Genomic DNA, 20,865 nt, shown 5'->3' with positions numbered 1-20,865 from the left:
AAGTCTCCCATAACAAAACATGGGTGACAACCATACTAACCCTCTGGCAATATCTGCTTCCATACACCTCTTCTAGTTCCTGGAGTATCCCCAGAAGCCAACCAGCAATGTTCAAGGTCACAAGGTCACAGGATGCTCTTAGCTACTATGACAGCAGGTGCCATGAAGTGGGGGAGGGGACATGCACAACAGCCACACACCTGTCCCTACGTGGGAATGACTAATTGCTAATGTTTATTGCCCATGTAGGCAGTGGCCTGAGAACTATGTTATTTATCTCATTTGATCTTCATAAAACCCTGGGTGGTGGTGGTGGGGGGACAAGCCGGTTCTGAGTCCCACATGCTAATAGCTATGCCAGCTCAGGAGTCAAGAAACTTGGTCCCATCACACAGGCAGCTCAAGGTCTGGGACTCCAAAGCCTCTGCTCTCAGACTCAGACCGTGTTCTTCAGAGGGCACAGCCCCATCCTTATGCCCGCCCTATCCCCTCCTCTGGCATCAGATCCTAGAGGAACTGCCCAGGCATGCTGATACCCAGTCTTCAGCAAGGACTCAAGCTGGACAAAAACAGAGCCTCTGGTGCTGGGTCCCAGGACCTGACCTGCTGTGCCACCAGGTGGGTCTAATGCAAAGGCAGATGGTAGCAACACAGAAGCAGCTCCAGGGTGCTGAGCTACGGCCAGCCGCAGGGGACCAAGGAATCCAGGGCCTCCTCTATTGCCGCTCAAGATGGCAGGTGCTGTCTGTGCCAGGCCTGGCCCCGCCCCGTGGGCAGAGAAAAAGCGTAGAAGAGGCAGGAGGCGTGTTGACCAGGCCCAGCCCTAGAGCACAAAGGCGGAGCAGGCTTGTCTCAGCAATGCCGGCAGACACAGTAAATGAAGGGCCTCTCTTCCAGCCAGTGCCCTCCCAAAATAGAGTCTACGCGGCAGGAAATGGGGCTTTAAATTTTTAAGCAGCAAAACTGTGGCCTGCATAGGCAGAAAGGAAAGCTGCGCGGCCTCATTCTCAGGGGCCCCTAGAGCTTTCTGGAACCATTTCCCAGCTCTGCCCTTCTCCCAAGGCCCCTTGGCTTGGGCCTTAGGCCCCCCGGAGCCCCGCCCCTTTGCTACAGTTCTGAATAATTAAAGGCTCAATTAGGCTCCTGTCTAGTTTGGTGTAAATAAATGTCCATGGGATCTGTTAAATGTATTTTACTTGAACTCTTTTCAAATGATTTACTCTGGTGGCTAAAGGTGGCAAAACAGGCCAAGAAACCAACACACCCTCTACCCCTTTAGGGTGAGCCGGCTCCACAGGCACCATGACGGAGAGTAGGTCCCAGGTCTCTTGCAGATGGGGACCGGCAACTCAGGAGTCATCCCAATTCCCAGGCTGCTTCCTGCCTCAGCAGCTGAGTCCAGGAAAAAGAATTATTCTGCCCAAGGAGGTGGGAGTCCTGCAGTCATCCCAGCTCCAGCTGGAGAGGCCAGGTCCTGGCAGGGATTAAGCTGGGCTCCAAAGTCAGCCTGCCTTCCCCAGCTGGAGGGAAACCAAGGTGATGTCTGTCCTCAGGGCCTGTGTTCAAGTTACAAAGGACCCTTCACCCCACAGATTTCTTCGAACAGGTGAGGACTTGAGAGTTTCAAGTCCGCTCAGTAGGAGTAGTCTCAGCTTTCCTGGTGTGTGTGTGTGTGTGTGTGTGTGTGTGTGTGTGTGTGTGTGATATGTGACCTCACTGTCTCTGTGTGGGAAGGGTTCACCACCTGGAGGCATCTTTTCTTGGGGGAGTGAGATGGGCAGGAAGAAAAGTCTCCTCATTTTTCCTTTTCTTCATGGTAGCACTCCAGGGACTTGTAGTAGTGAGGTTAGCTGCAGAGTCTGGGGTCTCTGGGGGCAGCCTATAGGCACTCGTACTGAGAAACAGAAGCCAAACAGGAAGATAGCTGGTCCTATGACTCAGACTAGCTCCCTTTCCAACCAGCTGTGTGGCCTGGGGACATCAATCTGAGTGACCAATGCCACCAGCTCTACTCTGGTCACAATCAAATGAAATAAGACTCAAAATGCATGGTAATATGCATGGACTGCACATTACTGCCCTCCTGTTAGAAGCGTCCATGGTGGGAATGAATTGCCAGGTGTGACCACTCACCAATGGAGCAGAGGCATCGCCATGTAAAGCCTGTGTGCCAGGCACCTGAAGTCTACGGTTTTCCTGGCAGCTTTGCTGAGCCCTTTGGACCAGACCCTGAGCATTGCTCAGAGGAGAAATGGCATAGGATGAAGGAGCCATGCTTCTGGTCTTACCAACAAGCTCTTTCATGGAGCCCCCGGAGCCCAGGCAGCAGGTGTGTTCATCTCCCCACCAGGGCCACCAGGTTCTTTTCCATCTTCCTATCCAGGCAGCCATCTGTCCACTCATTCATTCACAAATATTTAGAGTGGGGCCATGCCAGGGAAGGCCTGGGGTGGGCCCTGCAGGCTGGCCAACCCTCAGGCTGGCACACAGCACTCTGCATGTGCAAGCTCACACACCCCCCCTGCACAGACTCACCTTCTCCAGTAGCTGCCTCAGCTGTTTTGTGCGGGCATCCCGTGAACACATGGTCTGCTGGGGGGCGACCACCGTGCAGATACACCTGCCCTCACTGTCCTGGGCAGAGCTGTACACCTGCCAGCTCTCCTCGGGGTTGGTGGGCAACACCTGGAGGGGGCAGAGGGGGGAAGGGAATGGGAGAGAACAAGAGAAAGAGGGTGAGAATGAGGGAGGCTTGTGCCTGGGTGCCAAGGGCAGAAGCAGATCAGAGAGACACAATGCCTTAAAAGCCAAGTTCAGCCCTGGATGCTCAGAGTTTTGACATCTAACCAGATTAATGCTTGGGGAGGTGGGAGGGACTGCAGATGTGCTAGGCTGGCTGAGGGGTCATATGAGAAACCAAGTGGCTAACATCTTAGGGAGTCACTCTCTTTCTGCAGTAGGTAGAGTCAAGCCTTGATCTGCTGTTCCCTAACACTTGAAGACAAGCACCATTGTTAACAGTCTCCGTCAGCACCTACGAACTGAGAACAGCAACGGCCTAGAGCTGTGCTGTCTCCCCGAAAGCAGCCTGGCTAAGAGGCTGGCCTTCCAACTCCATGCAGCTCCCACCCACAAACCATTTGGTGGATGTCAACAAACATGTTGTGTAAGGGTCACCCCCAACCTCAGTCCTGAGGGTTTGCCCAAAGACCACCAGGGACCCAGAGCTGTGAGTGGCTAGGTTCACCTTGCAGGTCTTCTATACCACCCATGACCCTGACCTTCAGAGACACAAGAGGGGAATAGACACCAAGGCTCCTGCACACACCCCCATGCCCTCCTGCCCTCCTGCCACGGCAGCCTGCCCACTGTCTCCAAATCTTTCCCTGGCATCCTGCTCTTCCCTGCTATTTTTAGATAGGATGGGGAGGAAGGCAGAGAAGCTACAGTAGTGATATACTTCATTCATCCCACTTCAGCAGCTCAGGACATAGAAGCAGGCAAAGTCGTTATCGGGGAAATTCATCTTGATTTGGTTGTTTTTTGTTTGTTTGGTTTTGGGGAACTTGCTCTGTAGACCAGGCTGGCCTCGAAACTCACAGAGATCCACCTGCCTCTGCTTCTTGAGCGCTGGGATTAAAGGTTTTCGACACCACTCCCGGCACTAGGGAAACTCAAAACAACAGGAGAGGTAGACCCAACAAGAATCATAGGTGTGTTTGTGTGGGGTCACACCACCGAGCCCTTGGAAGCAGAACTGGAGGAAAAAGGAGACTCGTCCTTCACCTCTCCTTTCCACTTAGAAGGTTAAGCCGGGACCCCATTCCAGTGGCCCCTCCCTGAAGGGTGGTCTCAGCTCAGCCTGCTCCAGCCACTATGGAAGTCAGCCCTACCCAGACCCTCCACCCCAAACCCTAGCCATCACTTCCCTCCCTAGGCTGCTGATGACACGGAGATGCGATTTCCATTTCAGAGGCGGGTAGAGAGGGGTGGGTGAAGGCACACCGAGGAGGAGGTGGGGCGGGGGAGTCCAATCCCGCCCAGCTCCTCTCAACCTCCTCTGGAGTGGATCCTTAGATCTTCGAATGGGGATGGGAAGAGAAGGGTGCCTTGGGAATTTGTGGGGACTCAGATGAGACCACCGAGCTCTTATCTTCTGCCTTGGGCCCCACTCTGGGCCAGTCCAGTCTGCCTTTTACAAAGTAGGGCGAGCTGAGTCCTGGCTGGACCTAGCCCACAAAAGGCTTTAAGCAGCATCTCCACCCCTTACTTGCTGAGTGACCTTGGCTAAGTCCCCAAGTCCCTAGCTTCGGTTTCCTAAGCTTCGCAAGGAAAGACTTTCTAATATTGGTGAACGAGGACTCTGGACTTTTGAACCCCTCCCACTACCACCAGAGCAGGTGTCCTCAAGCCCCTTGAGGGGACCCGGCGCAGGAAGCATCGCCCCGAGACGCCAGAGTGCGGGTGGCGGCCGCAACTGGAGGCGCTGCTTAGCTGCAGAGCAGAGGGTGGGCTCGTGACCCCGGCCCCTGCATCCCTCCCTCCCCGGGTGACCCCATCCTGTGCCGCACCGCCTGGCCAGCCCGGGGCTCGGACCCAAGAGGAGGCAGGAGGGAGGAGGGGCCGCGAGGGCGCAAGGCGGGCTCACTTACGCCGGTGCTGCGGTCCAGCGTCCCGCCGCTGGCGGCCGAGAGCCGGGTGGTGTTGAGGCCCACCAGCGAGGGCAGGGTCTGGGACATCCAGTTGGTGATCATGGCCATGGTGCTTAGCACGACCCCGATCTTCAGCAGCGGCACCGACATCGCGCCTCGAGTGGCCTCCTGCGCCCGCGCCGCGTCGGCGCTGGCTCCCGCGCCCCGGGCAGCCTCAGGCGGCGGGCACCACGGCGGGCAGGGGCGCCTGGCCGCGTCCCCGCGCCCCCTCCGCCCGCCGCCGCCCGCCCGTCTCCGCCGCCCTGTGCGCCCTGGCCATCGCCGCGCCGCCCCGGCGCTGGGAGGTGACCAGGCGGCCCTGCCCAGCGCGCGCTGCCCGCCCGCGCTGCCCGCCGCTGCCGCGTCCCCGCGCGCTCCGCTGCCGAGAAGGGCCACCGGGTTCTGAGCGCGGCGCGGGCTGTGCGCGGGGGCCGCGGCTGGGAGGCGGGGACACGGCCGGGCGGCGGCCGACGCAATCTGCCCAGGAAATGGGTGGATTTTTCCTCCGAGCTCCGGCTCCCCGCCGCCCCCTGGCTGCAGGCAGCGAGGTCTGCAAACTCGTCGGCCGAAGAGTTAGGGTCACTCAGGAGGACAGACAAAACGCTGCCCCAAACCGTAAAAAAATAAAAGCCCCCAAATCTCTCATGGCACCGGTCCACTGTTCTCCCTCCTCAGCTCTCTCGGTCACATTCACGACCCTGTCTCGTCGAGGCCCGATTTCGCTCAGGCCTGCCCTGCTTGTGGCTAAGGGTCCCCTTGAGGATGGGCCACGCCACCCCTACTGCTGGGGTCTGTCTCCCCAGGTGGATTGAGTCCCCGTCAGTTTGGGGCTTCCCCTGAACCCCAGAGAGGAAGAGAAGCTCGGGTGAGGTCTCCGGTGCCAGCGCAGGAGTAAAGAGGGGGCTACAAAGTGAAAGACACTCCCGGGAACCTTGGGCAACTATCTCCGAAGGAAGGGACAGTTGGAATTCCTAGCCGGACCTCCCTGGGCTTCTGGGAGCAGGTTTAAATAAAGAGGGGGTTGGTGTGCCCGCTGTGCACAGTAGGGGGTGCAGGAGAGTGCGCCCACCTACCATCAGGAGCTGCTGGAAGCTTAGGGCTCAGCAGGCGCTAGAGGGACCACACCCAGGAACGCGGGTGTTTGTGCTGTGGGCCTAGATGGGCAGGGGTCCCTCTCAGGAATCCAGCTCAGGGGCAGGGCGAGCTTTAGTAGCATGTGTGCCAAGACTTGTAAGTCTCAGTACAACAGCACAGCCGGCACACCTTAATAGTGCTTTTGACTTTGCAGCAGCCTTCTAAGAAGCTGAGGAAAGCCAGTGCCTGTGGGCATTCCTCCAAGTTGTCCTAGCCCTGGTTAAAGAAAGACATCCTATTCCCCAACTCCCACTGCACTCTTTCCCACCTGGTCGATTAGAGACTCCCTGGAAGAGGGCTTGAAAGAGATGTCAGGACAACGGGAGACTTGCAGATATCTGCCAAGAGGGATGTGACACCTTCCTAGGTCTTTCTGTTTTCTGTCCCTATTTGCGGAGAAAACTTCAACAACAGCCAAGATGATCCTGGCCTGAGTGCTGGGTGTGAGGCTTGCTGGCTCAAGAAGTCAATTGGAGTTGTTTCTCTGGTTAATGCATGGCATTCATTGGTGCCTCCAATTTGGGGCGAATGCCAGCAAATTACAACTGTTGGGGAAGGGCACCATCTCTCAGTGAAAGCTGGTACTGCAGGCTAGTCACACCCAGTGGTCTTGCTGGATTCAGCATGCACAGAGATGCCAAGGCTCTGCCCTACTTGCCCTGCCTTGCCTATTTCACACAGATTCAGGGCCACAGCTGTGTCTGCCCAAGTCATACACACTTGCTCCCCACTATACAAAGGTAAGGGATGCTTAATGTTTCTCAACAACTACAAATCCAGCCAGTCCAGTCCACAAAAGTCACTGCCATCTCAGAAGTCACAGACGTTTATTGAATACCCTACTTAGTGCTAGATACAAGGGGCAGCGTGGCCCCAAGCTCCACGTCAGACGTAACATGGAGGACATAATTGGCTTTGTTAGGCACACTACATGGCCAAATACCGTAAAACCTTTCTTGCTGTCTGTCTGACAGGCAGATGTCCCCAAGTGGAGGAAGGCCTCAAGTGACCACTCTACATGTAGACAGACCTTGGGGTCAAGCTGAGCTTTGCCATGAACTTCCATGAGATGGTGAACCAGCTAATGAGCCTTTCTGTGTCTCAGCTCTCTCACCTGCAAAATGGGCTTAACAATAGCAATTTTCCTCTGTGAGGTGTCATTAGAATAAAGGATCAGCGCAGGAACAAGCCTGGCATGCTGTGGTGACAGTCATTGTCACCTTTTCAAATGACAAAGTGAGCTCAGCCAGCAACCTGTGTTGGGCAGGCTGTGGAGCTGGGCTTTGATGCAAGACATGATGCCCCTGAGCCCTCTGACATTTCTCTGGGGCTGCTGTCAGTCAAATGTCACGGAGAAGTGAAAGTGGTCCCCAGAAGTGGAGATCCCCTCTGGGTGGGGGAATCTATGGTAGACATATAACCATAATGGTTTTGAAGAGCTCCCGAGTCTGCTTTAGGTGAGTAATGTTCCGGGGTTCACAATTGCTGCCCTGAATTGGAGGAGCTTAACTTAGCTGGGCTTTTGAAAGGAAATGGAATCCAGGGCGTTTGCAACAATGAAGCCTGAGTCTGCTCAAGTAGTTCCAGAAATAAGTAGGAAGCCTTCAGTACCACCGGCCAGGGGCTGTCTCCCACGCTCACCAGGTCAGGTCATTGTGCCATGACTTGGAGATTTGACCCCAAGCTCATATTCCTTGTGAGCCTATGTGGGGAGTCATAGCTAAGGAGTACTAAATGTAGTTGATGCAACTCACATAGAACTTGCCAGAGAACTGGCCACTAAATTCCCAGGGTCCCCGGGAACTAAGCTGACATCGAATGGCAAACATTCACCCAGGTGGAAAGAAATGCTAACCCTACCCACATTGGTGCTTGTCTAAAGTGACAGAGAACTGGAGAAACACACGTCTGATCACCCCATAGAGAGTGTGATTGGAACAGAGGTGTACAGTGAATACAGAACTAGCCTTCCAGCTCCAACCCACATCTGATCCTCTCTCATCAGAACACCAGGCTCTCACCTGCACCTGAACCTCTCCACCTGCACCTGAGCCTCTCACCTGCACCCGAGTCTCTCCGCCTGCACCCGAGTCTCTCACCTGCATCTGAGCCTCTCCACCTGCACCCCAGTCTCTCCACCTGCACCCGAGCCTCTTCACCTGCACCCCAGTCTCTCCACCTGCACCCGAGTCTCTCCACCTGCACCCCAGTCTCTCCACCTGCACCCGAGTCTCTCCACCTGCACCCCAGTCTCTCCACCTGCACCCGAGCCTCTCCACCTGCACCTGAGTCTCTCTACCTGCACCCGAGCCTCTCCACCTGCACCCGAGCCTCTTCGCCTGCACCCGACCCTCTCCATCTGCACATGAGCCTCTCCACCTGCACCCGAGTCTCTCCACCTGCACCTGAGCCTCTCCACCTGCACCCGAGTCTCTCCACCTGCACATGAGCCTCTCCGCCTGCACCCGAGTCTCTCCACCTGCACCCGAGCCTCTTCGCCTGCACCCGACCCTCTCCATCTGCACATGAGCCTCTCCACCTGCACCCGAGCCTCTCCGCCTGCACCCGAGTCTCTCCACCTGCACATGAGCCTCTCCACCTGCACCCGAGCCTCTCCACCTGCACCCGAGTCTCTCCACCTGCACCCGAGTCTCTCCACCTGCACCTGAGCCTCTCCACCTGCACCCGAGTCTCTCCACCTGCACATGAGCCTCTCCGCCTGCACCCGAGCCTCTCCATCTGCACATGAGTCTCTCCACCTGAACATGAGTCTCTCCACCTGAACATGAGCCTCTCCACCTGCACCCAAGTCTCTCCACTTGCACCTCAGTCTCTCTCACCTGTACCTGATTCTCTTCATCTGTACCTGAGTCTCTCCACCTGCACCCGAGTCTCTTCATCTGTACCTCAGTCTCTCTCACCTGTACCAAATTGCTCCACCTTCACCTGAGCTAATCTGAGGAGCTGAGAGGTTTTAGCTAATCCCTCCCAACTCTTCCAGGTCCAAAGCAAAGTCCTGCTGAGAGTCTTTTTCCAGATTTGGCAGAAGGGCTGACTCTCCCATAGGCATTTGTGAGGGACCTCGGGAAGAGCTGCAGTAAGTGTCGTTTGATTTAGTGTGCTACACAGCATGTCCAGAAGTGATCCTTGGATTGGGGAGGAACATAGGCATTTACATTAAAGCATCCATGGTGCCAGCCAACAGCCAGTGTTCCTAAGGAGAAACTCAAACCCCAATGTTACACGATTTCCCCTGAAGCAAGGGCTCGCCCACATTTGCCACTGAATAATCATCACAGTGACGGAGCAGGTGCTGTGCGCAGACAGTCCTGGGGGTCAGCCATACAGGATGTCACTGGGTCTTCACAGAAGCCCACAGGGGCGTGCTACCCCCACTCCCTGTGTGTGAGCTGCTTGGCTTTGGAAGATGACCAGGTATGGCCCAGGCAGTGTGGTGAGACAGCGCATTCTCAGGGCAAAGCCCCAAATCATGGTAGTGTCCTTGCCCCTTGGATGTCTTGGCAACAGTCTCTTGAGTGCTGGGAGTGTGCAATCTATAGAACTCTCAATCCTGATGACCTCTGGAAATCAGTCGGAGCTCTCTGCAGCTCTTGCTCCTGAAGCTGGTAAGATCTCAGAAGACTCATGTTTCGTGGTGACACTGTCAGGTCTCTATCCTCATGCCCTCCCCTGGCCAGCCTTGGCAAATGTATCAACAATCATGAAAGAAGAATATTGACCTCCCTCCGTGGCCCGAGTTCCTCAGCTCTGAAAATGAGAGCTAAGTCTACGAGCTGGGTCAGAACACTTGCCCAGACACAATCCTCCTGCCAGGGACTAGCACATAGTGAGTAGGGGGTGAAAGATGCTAAGAAATTGTCCAGTAATGACAGGGTATGAGGGCCAGGAATGCACAGGGCACCAGCACCACCTCAGCACCAGAGAACTGAGGTCATAGTGCAGGAACCTGCATCGGGGCCAGCAGTGACCGCTGGAGGGAAGCAGGTCTCCAGTTCATTTCTTGATGCTCCCTAGCAAAGGACAGTTCCATAGGACAAAGCCTGGACGACACATTGACTATGACAATGTCCATGTGGCCTATTTTCAAATAGTTTGAGAGGAGGGGGGAAGAGAAGAGGAAAGGAAAACTAGAAAGGGAGGAAGAGGGAAAGGGGGGTAGGAGAGAGGGAGGAAAGAGAAAGAAGAGCAAGAGACAAGGAGAGACTGAAATAGAGGAACCAAGATAGAGAGATTGAGGCAGACATCAAGAAACACAGAGAGAGAAAAAAAAAGAAGAAGAAACACAGAGAATACAGAGACAGAAAACGAACAGGGATGTAGACACAGAGAAAGGAAGACAGAGACAAAGAGACATACAGAGATGGGTAGAAAGCAGAGAGAGGGACAGAGAGACAGACAGTGGCAGAGAGACAAGCAGAAGAGTTCTTTCCCCCTTCCCTGTCCTTTTTCTCTTTCTCTGAGACAGACAGAACCATTCTAGGAATAGGAAAATAATTGCTTTTAGCCCAGGACATTCTTCCAGCAGTCACAAAAGGCCCCAAGGGCAGTCTGGCCTTATATGCACATAAGCCCATATGGGTCCTCCAGGAGCACAGATGGGTGAAGTTGTGTTCTCCACCCCCACCTCAGCCTGGCTCCTTGTACTCTGGACTACCACCCACAGGCCATGGGCATATGACCTGCCATTTTTGGCATACCTGAGCGGCTTTGGGGACTACGGATGTCTTGCTGCCCTTGCTCTCTGTCTGTATCATGGGAAGGGAGGATGAGAGGGGATGTCCTTCCCTGTGGTCCTGGTGAGAAGGCAGAGCTGCCAGGGCCAGCCCAGCCATGGGAGGGAAATACACTGCAGCCACCAGGATCCACTGTATTTGGGGTTTGTTCTCAGAGCTAGCAAGAGAGCTAATCCAGGGACCTGAGGTCCTCTGACATTCCCCTCCCCGCCTCTTCTACTCTGGTTCCAACCATTTAAGTCTCCCAGTGACCCAGTGCCACACTCTCCTAGCAGAACTCCATGACCCCCAGCTGTCCCTAAGACAGCAACCCCCACTGAGGCCAGATCTTCTGTGTTTCTGGCTCACTGTGTCTGCACCTGCTTCCTGTTCATCCAGAGAGCTGACTGCCATGCTGCCCCGTCGGGCCTTAGTGGTGCTGCTGTCCTTTTCTAGCTTCTTTAATGTCGGTGGGAAGCCTCAGCCCAAGTGCCCTCAGCTGTCCAGTGTAAATGGGGCCAAACTCTAGGAGTGGCGCCTCTCAGTGGACACATTTCCCTCAGAGCTAACCTGCAGTTTCTGGGAGCTATAAACACTCCATTTCCTCCTTCCCAGGAGAGAGAAGTCTCCATAGCCGAGGACAGACTGACTTCTGTGGCAGCAGCACCTGACCTAGATGTGAATTAAACTATGCGTGACTAGAGACATCACGTTGACTGGGGGTGTCCAGCTGGGAGTGGAGGAACACCACGGATGTCATACCTGCTCAGCCTGTGGACTCTAATGCTGTCAGATTCTGTAGACCAGGGGTGCTCCCAAAGACACTTACTCTCCAAGCTGGACTTTCCCTAAACCCTGCATGGGGGCCTCTCGCTGCAGTCAAGGCTGAGCTATGATGATTCTTAGCTACTGCTAACAAAGGTTCTGTTATCTTTGGAAAAACTCCTGCCTGAGAGTCCCCAGCGACACTGATAGGCACAGGACAGTAGTATACAGTAGACACAGACTGCCATACACAGCCGAATCAGGAGACTGGACTCAGAGGCCAGGGAGTCCTAGGTAACAGAGCAGGGGCAGCCATGTATTCGGTAGGCGGCAGGGTGTAGGGACTCATATTCTAAAGGCACAATTACTGGAAAAGCCTTGCCCCGTTTTTTTGGAGTTCTGCTATGGTTTCTAAATGTAACCAGCACCCTGTGATGCACTGAGAAATGCATCTGTGCTCTCTTTGGCCCTCAGACACTGAGCCTCACTGGCAGCCATTGGAAAGTCCCTTCTCAGAGCCTATGGAGAGCCATTCTGTATACTGGGGCAGCTCTGAGCAGGAGCACAATTCCTCTTCGGTGAGATGGTGAGATGTGCATCCACTCAGACACTGGATTGGATAGAACTGATTTAGGGAAGTAAGGTCACTACTGGTCAACCAATCAGAGATGCTGAAGAGTCAACATTCTCCCATCTCTCCCTGGGACTCTTCAGTCTCTCTCTCTCTCTCTCTCTCTCTCTCTCTCTCTCTCTCTCTCTCTCTCTCTCTCTCTCTCTCTCTCCCCCTCCCTCCCTCCCTCCCTCCCTCCCTCCCTCCCTCCCTCCCTCTCATTTACTCTGTTACCAAATACTTTGTTTTGTTTAGAGAAAGGGTCTTACTCTGTAGCCCAGCCTAGCCTCAAACTCAAGGCAATCCTTCTGCCTCAGCCTCCTGAATGCTGGGACTATAGGCATGAGCCACCACACCTGGCTTCAGATTTTATTTTGAGATGGGTCCTGGGGATCCTAGACTGGCTGACACGGAGCTTTGGCTCCTCCAGGCCCTACTTCTGGGGTGATGGGCATTCTCCAGCAAGCCCAGTTTTATGTGGCACCGAGGACAGAACTCAGAAGGGCTTGCATGCATGCTGGGCAAACACTCCACCAACTGTGCTGTATTTTGGGGTGTCAGGTTTTAAATGTCACCAAGCTGTACCCAAGGAGCATTCTGGTCAGAGCTGGGATCAGAAGAAACCAACAGCTCTGTGGAGCAAGAAGTAGCCATGTTCATGTCTGTAAAGAAGCCACTCTTTCTGGCTATCACCTGAGAGGTTGCCATTAGCTTTAACCTGGGTGCAGAGAGTAGCTGGTGGTCTAGGCAAAAAAGCTGTTGGTGAGGAGCCTCAAACAAGGCAGGTCACACATAGACAGCACTGGTCCCTTTGAGGAGGCCTAGGTCATCCCTGCACTACGCAAACTGCACAGATCTTGCAAGTGACGGAGCCACACACACAGAGATTGGGTAATCTAGAGACTTGGAAGTAGGTGACATCCGTTCCACATGGCTAGGTTCCACTTGTAACTTCTGGGATCTCAAGTCACTGAGCAAATGCTGGACTCCCATGCATACCCTGGCATTGCTCTGAGACTGAGCCTCGGCATGCATTATTAGATGCCTCTGGGTCTTTGCAGGTGAGGGGACCCCCTGAAGCTTGAGACTTAGTGGGAGAAAAGAAGCCCCTATCATGGGGTTCAGACCCTATGATTGCTCCTTCCTGACTTCCCTGCTTCTCCTTGAATGTCAAGTGTCTAGGTCAGCATCTTGTTCCACAGCTAGCTAGCCACCCACAGCTCTGTACTAGAGGTTGGTGTGACCTGGGGACACACCAGGCACCTCCTCTTTCAGGTGCTTCATGACACAGAGCTTTTTATTTTTCTGTTTTAGCAGGCACTTGAATTTCAGGTGTCAGACAGAACTGGAGCTGCATCCGGGGTCCCCACAGAGATTTCTCCCCCTCCCTGAGCCTCAATGTCCTCTCATTTGGAGAATGAGGGCAACCCCAGGCCATAGGGGCATTGTGATATGAAAAGCTAGTCCCCCTACAGACAGGAGGATGTCAGAGACGGCTGGCTGACCTCCCACACCCTGAGCCTCTAGAGAGCCTCTCTATGTGTAACAATCTGAAAAAGAGTAAAGGTGGGGAGAGGGAGGTTTTACTTTCCATCTCCCGCCCTCCATTGGACACAGTGCTGACCTTGGTCACCTGGAGGTGGGACTAGCCAAAGGCTGCTGATCTATGCCAACTTGCACAGAAACAGCATCCACACCCTCTCTCAAGGCCGGAAGCTGCCTCTTCTCCCCACCAGCCCAGCTCGGGCTCACAGCTCCCCACCCCCACCCCCACCTCCGCATCTAATTCAGTGTAGCTGGTAATTAGTTTTGTATTGCCTTACACGGTGATGTTAATACTGATTACAGGGCCTGATAACTTTAGCAATAAATACTACCCAAGGCAGACAACCACCAGCTCTTGATTGGAGAAAGCTGAGGTGGGAATGAGAAGCAAATCGCTATGAGGGTGAGGGATTTAAAGTACTCTGCTTCCCTATCAGCAAGGTAGGCCCAGGTATGCTGAGCCTCGGGAGCCTCCAACTGTGGTGAGAAGTGTCAGAGCCCCTGAGGCAGTGCCCAGTGAGTAAGTTCTGTGTGTTCTAAAATGACAGCTGCAGGAAAAGAGCCCAGTCCTGCCTGCCTCCCTGTTCCTCCACATCACATATGCTGTGTGACCAAGGCAGATGAGGGGCTGGAGTGAGGGGGGGGGGGCTGTGCAGATGCGCAAGGTGTCCATGATGCCCCCTGCTCAGGCTTACTGGGATTCTGAAAGTGAAATTAACATCACCTGCTCTGTCCCTACCTGTCCCATCCACAGAACTACCTAGGTGTAGCCAGGTGCCCGGTGCGGCCCAAGGCTTGCTATAGCTGCAAGCATCTACAGTGATGAACGGTCCATCAGAATCTAGGACCAAGTGCGCAGTAGTCACTCAGTAAGGACAGAAATGGAACAACACTCACAGCAATAGCTGGCATGAGGGAAAGTTCTATAAGCACGGACAGCTTTGACCTCACTAGGGTGTCTGTCAGTGACACTGCTAGGGAAAGCCACGCTGGGCTGGGTGTGATGGCTGACCAGACGCAGCCCCCCAGCATAGTTGCAGAGCATGGGGTACAGGAGGGAAGGTTTCTGAGCCTTTTGTCAACAGAAGCCTCTCCAGCCCCCTTCCTTCCTGCATCCTCCTCCCTATCTTCCTGCTAGGGGTCCCTCAGAAACGACTCTAGTACCCAGCTGGGGTGTCACCCTTCTCCCCAGTTTCTTCTGTTCCCTGTTAGAGCACTTGACACAGACAGCACCTGTGTTAAATGACATGGCGGAGCCCCACATCTTCCAACAAAGTGTATTGCCCCAGGTGACGATGATGAGGACTTGGATTGGTGTGTGACCATGAGGCCATATCTGAAGGGGTTAAATCCAACCAGCTGATGGCCAAGAAAGGCTTGTTACAGAAGAGGGCTGCTGAGTGGAGAAGATGCAAGAATCGGACAGGGGGGTTGTGGGACAGAGAAATCCATGAAATCACCCCGTTTAATCGTCCTTGTTCTAAAAAGATGGAAAGTCAGACTCAGAGAGGTAGAGACCTGACTCAAGGTCACCTGGTCAGTGCTTAGTGTGACTAGAGTAAGAACAAAACCCCGGGTTCAAGGTCATTGCTGCAGAGCTTCCCAGCCTTTCTTATTCGACTCCCACAGACCACACTTCTTTGTAAGCAGAGGCTTGGGGTGGCTGTGCATGGGCCTGGGACAGGGAGCCCCAGTCATGCCTCCAACCCAGGAATGAAATAAACAACCCAGAGCCCCCACTGGGAGGCTCAGGATGATGTCACTGACACTGCCCTCAAAGAGCACGGATGTCAGCCTTTTATTGAAAACCACAGAACAAAGCCACACCAAAGCGCTTTCTGTCTGAGGACAAAGTTCATGAGGGCCACAGCTTTGCATGGAGCAAGCTGTCAATCAGTACTTGGCATTTGATTGAGTGGATCATTCTGAGCCAGCTGCTGGGAGAACAGATGGCCCAGCACGTGCTCTGTGCCCCACCTGCCTGCCTAGATCCTGAAGGCAGCCCTCATTATGGGATGGGATGGCCCATCCATCTCTGACTGGTTCCCATGCCCACCTGTACCAGTCCACACTCACCACCCTGGGATCTTGGGTCCTCACTGTTTAGAAGAGCTGAACGCAAGTGCGGCTGTGAGGAGCACTTTCCCTGTCACAGGGGGTGGTGCTTTCTGAGGCCCAAAGGTGTTTGAATAGTGTCTCTCTCGTCACAGTAGAATTGAGAAAGCAGATTTCTAGGCATGGATATCCTAAGGGACCAACTGACTCAGTGAAGCCTGGACTCACATCTCAGGTTGTCACCACTGACTACAAGAACCACCTGTCCCCATCCCGGTGGGGCTCCTGACCTGGGAAGAGGCACCTGAGCCTTCCTAGACTCAACATGGTTGGGCGGTTTGAGAGATCTTGGCTCATGAGACTTTGTGCTGAAATCCCATCACTTTCGGGGATAACAGGTTTCTCAGGCATGATTCTACAAAGGAGACTTCAGAGGCCAGCCCAAGGAGGGCAGGAGAAGCGAGGATCGAGTACATCTGGCTGTTCTCAGAGGAACCTCAGGGCTCAGCCCCTGAGAGAGAACCCTCTAGGTAAGCAAATCATTTCATTGTCTTTCAAGCACCGTGAAGGCTTGGGGTTGCGGGAGCTGACCAGGGTCCTGAAGGCAGCCCTCCGGGAGGGAGCTCCTTCTGGGCCCTGAGATGCCAGTGTTGCCTGTGTAGGAGGTCTGCTGAGGCCCCTTGCTGGAGAGCAGGCTCTGTTAGCACAGAGGAACAGACACCACCATAGAGACAAAGCTTCTATCTGAAGTTGAACTAAAAGTTTCTCCCTCTAACAGCAGATATTTGAAAAGACAGGTAGAGGATTTAGGGAGGAAGAGCTTGTAGTCAGGCAGTGGAGGCCCAGTGTGCCCAGAAGGAAAAAAAAAAAAAAACCTTTTAAGGCTGGAGGGTCTATGGGGACAGTCACTTTCAAGACTACCCAGGACCAGCCATCTCTATGCCAAGATATGTCAATGAAGGATTGTCCTTTGTAAGGTTAGCCCACTGACAAGAAAGATCTGTGTGGCTCTTTTTTGGCACATGGGTTTGTGTGTGTGTGTGTGTGTGTGTGTGTGTGTGTGTGTGTGTGTGTGTGTGTGGTATGTGCATGTATGTGGTGCGTGTGTGTGTGTGTGTGTGTGTGTGTTCATTCATCCATCCATACACCATGCCCAGCCAGCACCCTCCTCCAGGCTTTCCCCAGAGGGGCCAAAGAAGCTCCTTTCCCAGAGTTCCACAAAGACCCTCTCTAGGGGTAACTGTCTGTCCAGGAAGCTCCAAGCAAAAGGCACAGAGGGTGAATGGGGCAACAAATCCCACTGCCAGGTCAAGTTTGAACTGTGTGACCTGGACAGAGCCAACCAAGCCAGCAAGGGCTTCCAGGTGAACAAGGGAAGCCTGTTCCAGAGTCTTCCTCCTCCTCTCTCCTTTGTTTCCTCTCATTCTGAGAGATGGATAGATTGTCCAGGCAGCTGGGATTGGGACCAAAAGGTGGGCTGTCATCCACATCCTGGACTTCTGACTGCCAAGGGTGGGGGACTCAACTCAGATCAAGGCACAGTGGCATCACATAAAGGGCATTTTAATGTCACTCCTGAGCAGCCCAAAAGCTGGCAGGCTCTTTCCCGTGAGCACGAGCACCCTAGTAGCAAAACAGCCTCCCAGCTGAGAGCTCACAGCCTCCCAAGCTGCAATTTTAAAATGGAGAATACCCTCCCAGACACACACTTCGCTTGGTACATTGTTCTGGACAGATGAGCGCTGGGCATCTCCAGCCGTCCCACATCACACAGCACATCACTCATGCTTCTAGCCGCGTGTGGTCACAGCCCCCAAATCCTCCACAATCAGCCAACAATGCACCCCAGCGCCTTGCAGCTGCCCTTCCAGGGCTTGGTGGCACCATGCCCACCGTGCAGAGGGTAGCGTTGTTCCCAAAGGGACAGACGGGCCACCGAGGGGGGTGTGTTGGGAGGCAGGAGTTAAGTACCTCCACTGGCAAGAATGCCTGGGGGCTTGGCTGTCACCTCTGTCTTCCCTACCAGATGACAAACCCAGGAAATGAAGACCCTAGTTTGCCCTCTGAACTTCTCAGCAGGAGTGGGGAGGTGGTCTTGAGAGAGGGGCTGCTGTGCCCCGCAGAGCCAGCGCTGCGGAAACCCGTCTAGATCAGCCCGCATCCCTCCCTCAAGCCCCGGCCGGATGGCACTCGGGTCCCCTCCTCAGCCCCAGCCCCGGGGACAGCTCCCCGACTTTGCCCGGCTCTCAGTGGCCCTGGCAGAGGAAAATGGCGTTGGTCACACGTACTTGGGTGAGTTCGGTGCCCATCACCAGGAGGACCAGGAGGCTGAGGAGCTTCCGGGCCGGTTGCATGTCTCGCGGCCACTCCGACGTCCTGGCGTGCTGGGCCTGGGTGCTGGCGGCTGGCAGCTGCGGGGACGTGGACGCGCTCCTGGCTGGGGCTGGGGCTGGGGCTCCGGCCGCGGCTCGGGCTCCGGCGGCGCCTGCTCAGCAGCCGGGGCGGGCGGCGCGCGGGCTGTGCTGCGCTGAGCTTCGGCTCTGCATATTTATGGTCCCGGTTCCGGAGCGACTGCCTCTCGGGCAGGGCTGGGCCGGCGGGGCGGGGGCTGCGCCTGCTTCTCCCCGCGCGCCAGGCGGGTCCCCGCGCGCCCGGGCTCGGCGGAGAGGCGCGCCCTGCGGAGCTCGGCGGCGCGCCCGGGCTGCAGCGATGCCAAAAGTTTGCTCGGTGAGGGGCGCGGGCGGGGGCGGCGCCGAGGGACCGGCGCGCCTAGCTCGCTCGGGCAAGGGAGGAGGGAGGGCGGCGACCGGCGGGGAGGCAGGCTGGGACAGGATGTGACATCAAAAAGGCGGGGGAAATTGAACTGGGCCAGACAACTCCATCCCGGCGGCCTTTAGCCAAGGGGGGCTCTGGAGACCCGTGCTGGAGACTGAGTGAGGGACCACTGAGTGGTGAGAGGGTGTTGAGCGGAGGTGTCGGGGATGGGTGGAGTGGCATCCTCAGACGCCGGGCCCATAAGCTGCATAGGTTCCTCCTAGGCGACCCTTAAGGAGCAGGGTGGTAAGGATATTTCCAGAAACATTGAGGAGTCAGGTCACCCAAGACTGGGAGAGGCCTTTCCTTGACCCTATACGTGGTCAGGTAGGGGCTGAAGTGTGAGTAGGGAGAGGTGCTCTGCTTCATACCCAGGTGGGGGCTGAGTTGGGGGTCTGATCCCACATGCATGCTGAGGGGGTCTGTCCTCGTCACACCTTCTTTCCTCTAGATACCTTGTTAGAGCCACAGGTCAGGAAAGGAGCACCCAAGAGGGTCCATGGCTGGGGTCTACCTGTCCTTGTCCCTTCCCTTGGCCCCAGAGTCCCCAGCTAGGGTGGAAATGCCCTTTATGCATATACTTATACCCAAAGCTGTAGACTGTGGGGAGCTTGTCTTGGGGCCAGGCTTGTCTCCACTTAAATTGTACACTTTGGGGGAGGAGTCCCCAAGGACCTCTGCTTGCTGAGAAGCTCAGGCAGCTGAAGGCTTGGAAGGCATCTCAGCTGATTTGTTCCCATCGTTTTGTTTTCAGTCTTGGGAAAATGAACTCCATAAAGAAAATCCCCAATAGCAAATAGCAGAGCGGTGAGGGGATGTGGCCCCAGGCTTTCACGCCGCAGGTGAGGACATAGGGGCTCTGGTGTGGGACCTACCCAGATAGTTCCAAGCAAGATGAGGTGTCAGTTCCTGTGTGGGCATCAGCAGGGGCTTTGCCAGGGCCACTCCAAGCTCTTGAGAGCAGGACTCTAGCAGGGAAGCAGGCCTGGTCTGTGCTTTGGATCATGAGTAGGCCACAAGATGGCCTCTTTTAGGTCCAGTGGCACAAAAATAGTGTCATTTGATATTGGTCCTCCAGTGGCTGGGTGAGGTTCATCCCCATGGTAACATCTGACAAGTGCTCCTCCTTTTCACTGTTGAACAGTGTTTCACGGGGGCGTGGCTCTGAGGGTGGACCTTGCTTCTCTCTCTGTCTGCTTGTTCAGCGATTATTCCTGTGTTTGGGTGTTTCCCTTCTCGGCTGCGGCAGAAAGCTGGGGTGAAGCTGAGGGTGAGCACTTGCCTGAGGTGCTGCTCTCCATTCCTAGAAATGGAGTGGCTGGGCCAGATGGTTGTGTAATTTGAAAAGTACAAATGGGCTGAGGAGACGGTTCAGTTGGCAAAGCACTTGCTGCAGGAGCCTGGGGGCCTGAGTTCAGATCCCCAGCACGCTTGTAAGAAGCTGGGCAAGCCTGTAACCCAGTGCCGGGGAGGCAGAGGCAGTGGGATCCCTCAGCTTGATGGTCAGCCAATCCAGCCAGTCCATGAGAGCTCCAGGTACAGTGAGAGATGGGGAGTGAGTGGTGGAGATACCTGACAGTGACCTCAGGCCTACACACACACACACACACACACACACACACACACACACACACACTCATGAGTCGGAAGAGAGATTAGGCATTACCAAGGCTGAAAGGAGGGGAGTAAGGAATAGTTACTGAGAACAAAGTCATGTTTGGGGTCATGAGAAAGGTTTTGAAGATGGAGGCAATGGCTGAACAGAGTGGTGACTCTTTCATTCATGGTGCTAAATTGTACACTTCAAATGTTATATATTGGGTATATTCTTACCCCAATAAAAATATAATAATGTCATAGACTCAAAACCTTTGACTTGCACACTTTAGATTTATTTATTTGTGTGTGTGTGTGTGTGTGTGTGTGTGTGTGTGTGTGTGTGTGTGTGTGTGGTGTATAAGAGTCCCTGCAGAAGCCAGAAGAGAGCATTGGTTCTGCTGGAGCTGGAGTTACAGGTGATTGTGATCCTCCTGATGTGGGGCACTGAGAACCGAACTCAGGTCTTCTAGAAGAAGAAGAGCAAGCATTCTAAATGGAAGACTTGTGTAGAATGGGTGTTAGTGTTGATAAAACTGGTTTTAAAAAATTACTTACACACTCTAGGGATGTAGCTCAATGATAGAGCAGGTACAGGGCCATGGTTTCCATACCCAAGACACACACACACACACACACACACACACACACACACACACACACATACACAGAGAGACAGAGAGACAGAGACAGAGAGAACTTACACATAGTTTTATTGCATGATTTAAAAAAAAAACATAATACAATGAGGTTAGCGTCAAGAAAGTCCACCCCCAGAACCACTGAGGTACGACTTGGTTCTTACACGTCCATTCTTTCATGCACATGAACAGAAGATTGGGAGTTTGTGGTCTTTACAGCCTCAGGACCTAGGTTCTGATCCAGCCCTACCTCTCAGGAGCAGCTGTGATCTTGGCTGGTC

At 54.5% G+C, this 20,865-nt stretch overlaps 1 protein-coding gene across 4 annotated transcripts in view; it reads right to left on the bottom strand.

Moving 5' to 3' along the window:
• Olfm1 (olfactomedin 1) overlaps positions 1-17,922 on the bottom strand; it is a 38,248-nt gene extending 20,326 nt beyond the window's left edge. Inside the window, exons 1-2 of one of the 4 annotated variants that reach the window (XM_059259887.1) lie at positions 17,822-17,922; positions 2,536-2,685 (exon numbers count right to left, since the gene is read on the bottom strand). In XM_059259887.1, the coding sequence (XP_059115870.1) occupies positions 2,536-2,685; positions 17,822-17,887 (216 nt within the window). In that variant the 5' untranslated portion in view covers positions 17,888-17,922. Of the gene's footprint in view, positions 1-603; positions 741-2,535; positions 2,686-4,652; positions 4,877-17,821 lie in introns of those variants that run through there. The other 3 variants (XM_059259889.1, XM_059259886.1, XM_059259888.1) reach the window with 3 other exon arrangements.
• Positions 17,923-20,865: the final 2,943 nt, after the last annotated feature.

The sequence above is a fragment of the Peromyscus eremicus genome, chromosome 4, assembly GCF_949786415.1.
Source record: "Peromyscus eremicus chromosome 4, PerEre_H2_v1, whole genome shotgun sequence".
In the NCBI taxonomy this organism is placed as follows: Eukaryota; Metazoa; Chordata; class Mammalia; order Rodentia; family Cricetidae; genus Peromyscus; species Peromyscus eremicus.
The sequence above is the reverse complement of the archived record's forward strand: the minus strand, read 5'-3'. Positions and strand labels throughout refer to the sequence as shown.